The 10,858-nt window shown below is 38.2% G+C and overlaps 2 protein-coding genes across 2 annotated transcripts; one reads left to right on the top strand and one right to left on the bottom strand.

Annotated features, from left to right (window-relative positions):
- Positions 1-1,988: 1,988 nt before the first annotated feature.
- LOC121798669 (putative kinase-like protein TMKL1) lies at positions 1,989-4,777 on the top strand. Its single transcript, XM_042197789.1, has 2 exons — positions 1,989-3,544; positions 3,982-4,777. The coding sequence occupies exons 1-2, from the start codon at positions 2,167-2,169 to the stop codon at positions 4,617-4,619; spliced, it is 2,016 nt and encodes a 671-aa protein (XP_042053723.1). The 5' UTR covers positions 1,989-2,166; the 3' UTR covers positions 4,620-4,777.
- Positions 4,778-5,178: 401 nt separating this feature from the next.
- On the bottom strand, positions 5,179-10,858 carry LOC121798670 (probable pectate lyase 8). Its single transcript, XM_042197790.1, has 7 exons — positions 10,550-10,858; positions 10,305-10,358; positions 9,749-9,814; positions 6,397-7,039; positions 6,213-6,316; positions 5,943-6,081; positions 5,179-5,862 (listed from the first exon to the last, which is right to left on the bottom strand). Exons 1-7 carry the CDS (start codon positions 10,630-10,632, stop codon positions 5,638-5,640), a joined length of 1,314 nt encoding a protein of 437 aa, XP_042053724.1. The 5' UTR covers positions 10,633-10,858; the 3' UTR covers positions 5,179-5,637.

Below are 10,858 nucleotides of genomic sequence, written 5' to 3' on the forward strand. Positions count from 1 at the left end.
TAAAATAAAAATTATGTGAGGGAAAACAGAAGTAGTATGTGATAGGTGTGAAGAATGAAGCGATAAAATTGACATATTTATAGATAAATTATCCTAATATAAAAAAAAATTATACTAGCACTGTGTGGCACTACGTGATTGACTCAATGTGTCAGTATGAGTATGATAATGCATGTTTAGAGCATCTCTAAGGATAAAAAGGTAAATTGAAAATGTATATTTCTCATTTATATTCTAAAAAAGTTATGAACTTTAGTATAAAAAGATTAGTTGAAAGGTAAATAAAAATAACCAACTTATTTACTTTTTGCGTGAAGAAGACGTAAATATGATAACTATTTCTCTTTATATCTCCATTTACTTGAGTATGGAGTTGTTGATGCTCTAAGTGGTAGTGGTGATCCATATATTGAAATTCAACTATCAATTCCACTTATCTAGTTTTATAAATGCATGAATCTATTTTGTGTATAGAAAGAAAGACTAAAGTTGATAAGTTTGGTGATAAATATATTGAAATAATAAAATTCAACTATCAATTCCACTTATCTAGTTTAATAAATGCATGAATCTATTTTGCGTGTCGAAAGAAAGACTAAAGTGGATAAGTTTGGTAATCAGTGTATTGAAATTTAACCTTCAATATTCCATGCATCTAGTTGAATAAGTGCATGAATCTATTTTGTGTATTGAGAGAAATACTACTCCATTAAAGTTGATAAGTTTGACTACATGGAAAACAAATTAAAATAATGTTCTTCGACTTGGTTAAATTATTTACAACATGTGCGTGCAGTGCAGAATACTGTTTTTCTGAATCTATAGTAGATTAGTATTTAGTAGTAGTTGTTATTATTTGCAGAAAAATATAGAAAACTCAAAAGGGACCCCTACCACATAAAGATGCCAAAAACCAAAATTCATGTGGGTCATGCTCAAAATTTATTATATGCAGAATTTAGATGTTGTCGAAATTAAATTCGGAGATTCTCCTTATATCTCTAAATTATACTACTACTACTATAACTAATATTGCAATATTTGGTCATGGAAAGAGATTGGTGAATAATACTTATAGGTTTGGTCATGAATTTCAAATATTAAAACTAAAAGTAAGTCTGTTGATGCTACAAAAAATACACATTGGACAAATTAATGAAGAAAATACTAGTACTAATCTTGAATGAAGATTACAAAAAAGATAGTGGACAATATGGGATTTGGGAATTCCAAAGGTAAGCGTGCACACATCAAATGTGTAAAGTTATATGCAAATGGACACCCACTTCCCACTTTATGTCTCTTCATTTTCCATTTCTTTATCTAATTATCATTCTCATTCCGCAAATATTTCCTACAAATTTTTAGATTTTTGCTTCATGTCTCTGTTTCAAACGCTTCAAACCAAATATACTTCTGATGCCCCAAGCCCCATGTTTTCATTCTCCATATTAAATTTTTTTGCAAATTTTAAAAGTGATCGTTAAAATTGTGAATTTTACTTAGTGTGCTAATTTCCCCACTCGACCCCATCCATCTATTTTTGGAAAAAATTTAAATGTAAGTGACACGCTGATATTCAAACTCTTAGCATTTTTATAGAAACAAAAAATTTCCATCAATATTCAAATATTGAAACATGGTAACGACACACCAGCAAAATTCCACCTTGAAAAAGAAACAAGTTTGTTTGAACTTTGAACATTTTGGTCTGCAAATAGATTATTGGGGGAGCTCCGACGTCTGATCTACTTCTTTCTTTTATTATTATAATTATTATTATTATTATAATAATAATAATTATTATTATAATAATAATTATTATTATTATAAGGAGTATTAAACTAAGAAAATGAAGCAAAAGCAGAAAAACAAGAATTGAGGTGGGAGCGCTTTGAGACATGATTAAACGGTGCATCATTAAAGATGTAGTAATAAGATTGTTTATAAACATGAGCAAACACACTTTTTAAAGTAGGAGCAAACAGCAATCAACTCGAAAGCCTACTGTTTGATTCACTCACAGTCAACACTATGTCAGCTTTCCCCAAAAGAAAAACCTCAAACAACAAGCCACTCTCTCTCTCTCCTCTCTGATTCGATTCTTGTGCATTTGAACACTTGAACACCCCCCCGCTCTCTCCCCCTTGAGCCTCAGCCTCACCCATGGCGGCTCCGAACCTCCTCCCTCTCCTCTCTCTCCTCTCCCTCTGCATTCCTCTCCTTCTCTCTCCATCCCACTCCGCTTCAGACGTCGAGCTGCTGCTCCAGAAGATCAAGCCTTCATTGCAGGGAGCCTCAGAGAACTTGCTACTATTCACATGGAACACCACCGTTCCACTCTGTCAATGGAGAGGCCTCAAATGGGCCTTCACCAATGGCTCTGCGCTCCTCTGCACTGACCTCTCCTCGCCGCAGTGGACCTCCGTTGCTCTCCATAAAGATCCCTTTTTGCAGCTCATCTCACTTCAGCTCCCCTCTGCGAATCTCTCCGGCAGTCTTCCGAGGGAGATTGGACAGCTTACCAATCTCCGCAGCCTGTATTTGAGCACCAATGCTTTGTCCGGCCCGATTCCTCTCGAGCTCGGATACAGCACTTCTCTCTCTGATTTGGATTTGAGTCACAATTTGCTCAAGGGTTCGTTGCCTGCTTCAGTCTGGAACCTCTGCGACCGCCTCGCCTCGCTCCGCCTCCACGGTAACGCTCTTTCCGGTTCCATACCTGATCCGGCTTTGCCTGATGCTACTTGCAAGAATTTGCAGTTTCTTGATTTTGGAGAAAATGTGTTTTCTGGGAGTTTTCCTGAGTTTGTGCTTGAGTTTCATGCGCTACAGCAGCTCGATCTTGGTGATAATGAGTTTTCCGGTCCCATTCCAGAGGCCATAACCGGATTAAAGTTGGAAAAATTGAATCTTTCTCATAATAACTTTACTGGGGTTTTGCCGAAATTTGGTGAATCCAAGTTTGGTGTGGAGGTCTTTGAAGGGAACAATCCGGGCCTTTGCGGGCCGCCTCTCCGGCCATGCGGTGGCGGCAGCTCTGGATTGAGTTCTGGTGCCATAGCTGGGCTTGTTATTGGTTTGATGACTGGGACAGTGGTGTTGGTCTCATTGATGATTGGGTATTACCAAGGGAAGAGGAAGAAGAATGTGGAGGAAGATGAGGAGGATGAGTTTGAGGAGGAATATGATGAGGAGGCAGGCATTGGTGGTGGTGGTGGTGATGGGAAGCTGGTTTTGTTTCAAGGAGGTGAGCATTTGAGCTCAGAGGATGTTTTGAATGCGACTGGGCAGGTTCTGGAGAAGACTAGTTATGGGACTGTGTATAAGGCAAAGCTAGCTGATGGAGGTACAATCGCGTTGAGGTTATTGAGAGAAGGTTCGTGCAAAGATAGGAACTCATGTTTGCCTGTCATCAAGCAGTTGGGGCGCATTCGACATGAGAATTTGATCCCATTGAGAGCTTTCTATCAAGGAAAGAGAGGAGAGAAGCTTCTCATCTATGACTATCTACCTAACAAGACCCTACATGATATCTTACATGGTAACAATCCCTTTTTTTCTGCCTGGATGAAAAATTAAAGCTTTTCTGTTGCGGTGATGTTCTGTTATGTTTTACACAGATTGTGTTCGTTTTCATGTAGCTAGTACTAATTATAATTTATAAGATAGTTCTTGGAAAGCAAACCTTGAAGTTTGTATTAGGTTGATCACGTCTAATATCATGAGACATAGGGTCAGGTGGCAATATATAACATATGTTTACTACCTTTGTTTTCAATCAATTTGATGATGAAATGACTATGCGTTAACTCAGTCCTTAAGAAGGTAAAGGGAAGCATTTATTTGATAAGAAGCTATGAGTTAGTTTTGTGTTTGTATGAGCTTTCCCTGTCTTAAATGTATGAGCTTGAAGTGGATATATGATATGGATGGATGCCTAATGCAATAACTGTTTCTCTGTGTCATGTTTGTGCACAGAATCAAGAGTGGGAAAGCCGGTGCTGAGTTGGGCAAGGAGACACAAGATCGCTTTAGGCATTGCAAGAGGACTAGCATATCTCCATGGTCTTGAAACACCAATAACACACGGGAACGTGAGATCGAAGACTGTTCTCGTAGACGACTTCTTTGTGGCAAGGCTCAACGAGTTTGGACTGGATAAGATAATGGTCGAAGCTGTGGCAGATGAGATAGTAGCTCTTGCTAAATCCGACGGCTACAAAGCACCGGAGCTTCAGAAGATGAAGAAAGTTAGTTCGAGGACTGATGTTTATGCATTTGGGATAGTATTGCTGGAGATTTTGTTAGGGAAAAAACCCACGAAATCTGGAAGAAACGGTGAGTTTGTCGACCTTCCTTCATTGGTGAAGGTGGCCGTTCTGGAGGAGACAACAATGGAGGTGTTTGATGTGGAGATTTTGAAAGGTATAAGAAATCCCATGGAAGAAGGGCTAGTTCAGGCACTGAAGCTTGCAATGGGCTGCTGCGCTCCGGTGGCATCAGTTAGGCCTACGATGGACGAGGTTGTGAGGCAGTTGGAAGAGAATAGGCCAAGAAATAGGTCTGCTCTGTATAGCCCAGCTGAAACTAGGAGTGGAAGTGTTACTCCCTTTTGAGGATTCTTTTCTTGGTCAATTGTGAATCATAATATTGGTAAGTTGTTTTGTTTTAGTTTCTTGAGGAGGTAGATTGCAATGACTTTCTTATCTTGGTTTTAATATGTTGGTTTTAGCTCTTGTTTCTAGTTAATGAAAGTGGTATCTGTTATCTGTAAGTGTTACAATATAGGCCGTCAGTATTCAATTTGGATAATTTATTAGTGCAAAATGGTTAGTTAACTGAAATGGTTTGCATGTAGAAAATGTATTTGATGTAATGAAAATATTGATGGAGATTACAATTCTTGGTAAGTTTAGTGAAACTGGAAAGGAGCATAGATTTTGGGGCCTCTCTAGATTTTATCTGATGATTGACAATCATACTACCCTCAATCTTATTACTAAAATTAGCAGTAGTTGCAATCATTATTGGATGCATGGTGAAAATGAAATGAAAGAAGATGCTTTCGGGGTATCCTATGCTCAGGAAATAAATTTTCAGTCTCCATCGCTAATGCATTAAATAGCCTCCATTGTGTTGCGTGATACATGCTGCACGAGAGAAAGAGAATCACAGTAGCAGGAACAAAATATGATGACCGGATTCGATATACAAACTCTCAATTATAGATAAATATGAAGCATAATTACACTGGTGATGCAACATTTTTTTAAATATTTATTCTTCTCCTTTCTGCCTGAAACGTGTATATAACAAGATTCAGAAGAGTGTGTGGTCAAGACATTTCACACTAAAAATGGCGAGAAACAACGCTTCTTCTGCAAAAACATACCAAAGTTGAAGAAACAGGCCGGAGCAGTGGTTGGTTGATCATCAGATTTTGAAAGATACGCTTAGCGCAAGAGTTGTATGGTAGGAACTAGTAAGGTTTCGAAGAGAGGGATAAGCTATAGTTCATAAGTATATTATATTACCAGAAGAAATTAATTTCATTTCATTTCATTTCACTTGGATGGAGATGTGTTGTTATGTGGGAACTGTTCAATTTCCAAATGAGCAAAATGGGCACACATATCAGCACGCCATGCCCCTCCGGCAGCGAAGTGCACCGGCCGTGGAGGTCAGTGTGGCAACCAGGGACGACGACTTGGCCGCCAGGCTGGAAGCCCTGGCGTAGCTGGCTGCAGCACCACGCCCGGAAGGCCTGAAATATGCTCCATTGAGCATGAGATCGCCCTCCGATCTCCAGTTCCAATGCCTCCATCTATTGCTTCCTAAGTTGGTTACTCTCTTGGTGACCTGCATGATGCATCGCTAGTTGCTCTCAAGATTGAATGCTATATGATCGATGTAGTAGTGAGTGTGAGCAAGAAATGAACCTCTTTGGCAAAAGGGTTGGCTGGGGCTAAATATCTGTTGCCCTGGCTGTTGATGGTGGGATCAGCACTCCCACCTATCGCATACATCTCCCAAGATGTGTAGTCATTGTTCACAACATGGAAATATCCATGTCTGCACCTGAAGGATACATCAATAATCATGTCACATCAGTTGCTATACAACTCCACACAATTAAGATACTTCATCCCATCCTTTTGATTTCCCACTGGTGTGCATCAGTTAGTACTAATTACTAGCATGGTTTTTACCTGGGCATCCTCTGGATGAGGCCGATTCCGAAGTGGTTGTAGGCAATGGTCACTTGCATAACTCTATCTCGAACATACGAATCGCTATGACCCAACAACATCACCTGCTCAAAAATCCCACAAAATCAGCTCAACAAATTTAGCAAAGAACAAAAGGGAGTTGAAAATCCAAACGGGAAACAACCTCATTATGATGAGTGAAATAGTTGTTGGAAATGGTGATGGCAGTGGAACCCATGATGGCATCAATGAGGCCATCAGAGCAGCTAGACAAGGAATTATGATCGATCCAAATATGACTCGACCCAAAAATGGAGATGCCATCACCGTCGGCCATGGTCCGCCAGCCGTAATGGGTGGGCGAGCTGCGGACCATTGCGTTACCGGTGCGCTTGCAGTCGTGGATGTGGAGGCCGTGGATGATGATGTTGGTGACGAACTGAATGGTGATGCAGGCGCCGTTGGCGATGTGGACGTTGGCGCCGCGGCCGTCGATGGTCTTGAAGCTGTTCATGATGAGCTCTTGCTTGAGAGTGATCACCATGTCGCGCTTGAACACGATCCAGAGAGGCCGGTCCTGGATCACGGCGTGACGGAGGGTTCCCGGCCGAGGGTTCACTGGGTCGTCGTCGCCCGGGTTAGACACCACGTAGTAGCGCCCGTCGCGCCCACCCACTGCGTTGCGGCCGAACCCGATGGCGCAGTCGGCCAGGCGGCGGCGGTTGCGCATCCAGTTGCGGTCGCACCGCCAGCAGTCGTCCATCGGGTTACCCGTTCCGCACGAGAAGAATCCTAGCTTCCTTCGCTCGGTGCTGTTTCGGGTAGCCCTACAATAATTACATCTTTAGGTACAGGGTAACAGGGGTATTCAGGAAAACAGAGCCATACAAAATTTATCTCGTCACAGACCTGAAAATCTTGTATTCTACATTGCATGTAGAAAGTAATGTTACAAATAATTAGTAAGCACATTTATTTCTGTAAATTCAATCTAAAATCTAAATCACACGGGGATTAATAAGCCTATCATTTTAGGTTTAATAAAAAGCATAGTCTCGCATTTCATGAAGAAATCACTACGACACATCCATTAGTCAATCCAAAAAAAACATCCATTAGTCAATCTTTTTCGTAAGTAAGATTAGTGTAACTATTATAGAGTTGTAGTATACTTGCATAAGTTTTGAAATACCTTAGCTAATTTGATATACTAGGGTAAAAATCATTTTGAAGAAATTCTTAAATCATGATAAGTTTATTTATTTTAATATAAATATATATCCAATAGTATATTGTTAAATTTTTACTACTTATTTATAAATGGAACGTGCCAACTGACTAGTTTAAATAAAAATGTGCAGATGCATACAATTGCTCCAATCAGAGGCAGTGGCAGAGGCCAGAGGGTATTGAGAGTATTTTTGAAGCAGTGGGAGAGTAGGTTAATTTATAGAGGGGACTAAGTTTACATTTTTTCTGTAATTTAAAAGTAAAGGGAACATAGTTGATAGTAAAATATTGTAGTAGTAGTCTATATATGTGAATTGGGCAAGGAAAATAAAAGATTGCTTTTATAAGTTTTATTATAAAATGTCTGAACTCTATGTTCTCATCAGTAATTGTACTCAGGGACGTCCTTTTAAAACAGAAGTATCTAAAATACGACAACCGGAAGAGTGGAAATAGTTAACTCTCAACACTGAGCCTGCAAAGGAATAGTTGATGTGCCTTTCCGTTTTAGATTTCTAGTACAAAAATCATATGCCAAAGTAGAATTTTATGTGCGAATATAAATTTATTACAGAAAAGTAAAACCGTTCAATGAATAATAATTGAATCGAAGAAATTATTTATTTTAATTTATTTTTGTAGGAAAACAAACAAGGCAATACGGTTGATACGGAAAGTGCAAGAAATAAATGCAAGAGGAGAGGTGGTGAATTTAACTAGTGGAAGGCGTCGGTGGAGGCAGGACAGTGAACTCATTTAATAAGAGAATGGTAGTTATTATCACTAATAAATGCAGCTGCTGTAGATCTCTTCCAGCATGTGTTCAGGTAACAACAAAATAGTTATGTGCCCCTACCCCACCATCACTACTTTTATCTAATTCCCAATAAGTTTTTGTAAAAATTTCATGGAAATGGTAAATCACGATATCTGTTATACACTATACAAGGTGTTTATTATCCATTACTTTGTATATGTGTATACACTGCACAATATGCTTATTATCTATAATTGAATTTTTATTAGTAGTAGTAGCAGTAGTATTTCTTCACATCTAATGAGACAGACTACCCCGTTCTGATACCTAGGAGTCGATTACCACACATGTTGATCAGATAGAATGAAAGATCGTGGATTTATGAGTTAAATAGTACAGGCCTGAAAATGGATAGTGTTTAGGAATAGAGGAATGGCTGCAAATGATTCTCATGAGCTCTGACTTGCTAATTAGTATCACTATTAGAGGTAATCATATTGAGAAAAAGGAGGGAACTGAGTAGGATCTACTCTAACAACTGTTCTATACTCCACTAGATTATCTTTTAAAAAAGGAAGGCAGCAGAAAAACCAAATGATATTTAAAAAACTGGGCAAGATGGATAGATATCTCATTATAAGTAATGGAAAATGCAATCCATAATAGAACAAACAATGTATGTGGCATATAAAGAGGAAAAGGACACAAAAACAGATAAAAATACACACATACATATATCTCACAACATGGGCACGTGCTTGAACTGCCAACCCTAATGTTAGCCAAATTCCAACTCCATGAAAATTCCCCCCAAATATAAAATAAAATAGGCGGGATATGCATATAGATAGAGGGTTGCGTTAGTGTTCTAACTAATTTACAGTAATAATTAATAATTAGTTTGACTCACTTCAACAGAGTTAACGTTGCATCATTAATAATTAGCTTCGTCACCTATGATGGCATAAGTTTTAAGAAAAGTAGTTAGGCAATAAATATTCCAATGTGTACACTTTGTTAATTGTTATAGTGTTGTTTTGGTGCGCCATAAATGTTAGTATTGTGAATAAAAATTGATAAAATAATGATAAAAGGTAAAGGATTGGTGGTGTAAAAAAATTGAATAATGAGGATTGTTTCATAATGACAAAAAATGAAGTTTTCATGGTTTTAGATGGAGAGAGTAGTACATGCGCAGATTCATGTTATGTGGCAACATTTACTTATCATAACAGTAGATGAAAAATACGGAAAGAGACATATGAGAAAGTGAGGCTGAAGGTAATTAAGGTGATCAACTAGCTTTTAATTATAAATTTGGGGTAGGTGGGGATTGCCAGATTCACAATAAAGACTGCCGTACAGATCATGTGACACCTCTCACTCTGTCTCTCAGGAGTCATGAAAGATAATTTAGGTGATTAATTAACAGAAAAGAATGAACCTCATTTATTAGAGATTCTAATGTCTGGTCTCTATTATAATTAAATCATGCTTTAATTCAAGTCATATGCTATGCTGTAGAATTGTTAAGGATATACGGACTTACATATTAACCATGGCCGCGACAGCTTCTGGATCGTCTACAGCGTCGTCGTGCTTAAATTCCTCCAACCTGCAATTCCCACCAATTACCAAACATTAAGTTAAATTCTGTTTAATCACGTGATCTCAATATAAATATATAATCCATCATTTTTAGGCCAAAAAAATAATAATAATATTTCATTAAAATAACGACATATCAGATGCAAATACTTTATCATAACAGGACAATTCTTATGGGAAACGAAGATCTCTAATTTTTTTATTATTATTTCTTGCATCAATCGAATTTAATTGAATTTTATCATTAGAAACACTTTGACGAATTGCAATTATTCAACTTTATTGCTAGGAGTGAAGCAATGAGAAAGAGTGACATCAACATATTTAAAATCCCAGATTTTTTAGATCCAGTCATAACAGTGTATGTACATAATTGCTTGGATACCCCTTTCAATGCTGCAGATATCATGCGCATTACTATCTCCGGTGTAGAACAATTGTGGATGCACTAAAACTGCAAAAATTTAAGTACTGAATACAGAAAGCAGGAGGCAAACCTTTCCGCCATTGTTGAGTTTCTGATGCTTTTCAGCTTCCGAATTTCTTCAACGCTATAAATAAATCCACAAAAAACACAGATTACGCAATCTAAATTGAGAAATGGTGAGATTCTCCCTAGTGTTCGAGGAGGAACAGAGGAAGTTCGAGTAACAGAGCATAAAATCGGCAATCGATGCAAAATCAAGTGAAATCGATCAAAACTGAAAAATTAAAATGTGTAATGGAGATAACGAAATTGTACCTATCTGCGTGGGCAATTGCATTGGCAAGCAACAGCAGAGTGAGAAATGCTGAAAGCTGGATGATTTTAAGAGAAATCGCCATTGATGCGATTTGGAGAAAAATATCGTGTAGTTTGATCTCTAATGCAAATTCGTTATGAGAAGAATGTGTGTGCGTGTGTATAGAAGTATATGCATGTACATATCACAGTTTATGTGTGTGTGAGAGTGCAGAGAAGATGGAAATCATGAGTATGGTGAAATGCGTGAGTGGTTTTATAATGGAAGGAAGGAGGGAGAAAATATGAATAATCGCGAAAAGCCAAATT

The sequence above is a fragment of the Salvia splendens genome, chromosome 4, assembly GCF_004379255.2.
Source record: "Salvia splendens isolate huo1 chromosome 4, SspV2, whole genome shotgun sequence".
NCBI classification, from domain to species: Eukaryota; Viridiplantae; Streptophyta; class Magnoliopsida; order Lamiales; family Lamiaceae; genus Salvia; species Salvia splendens.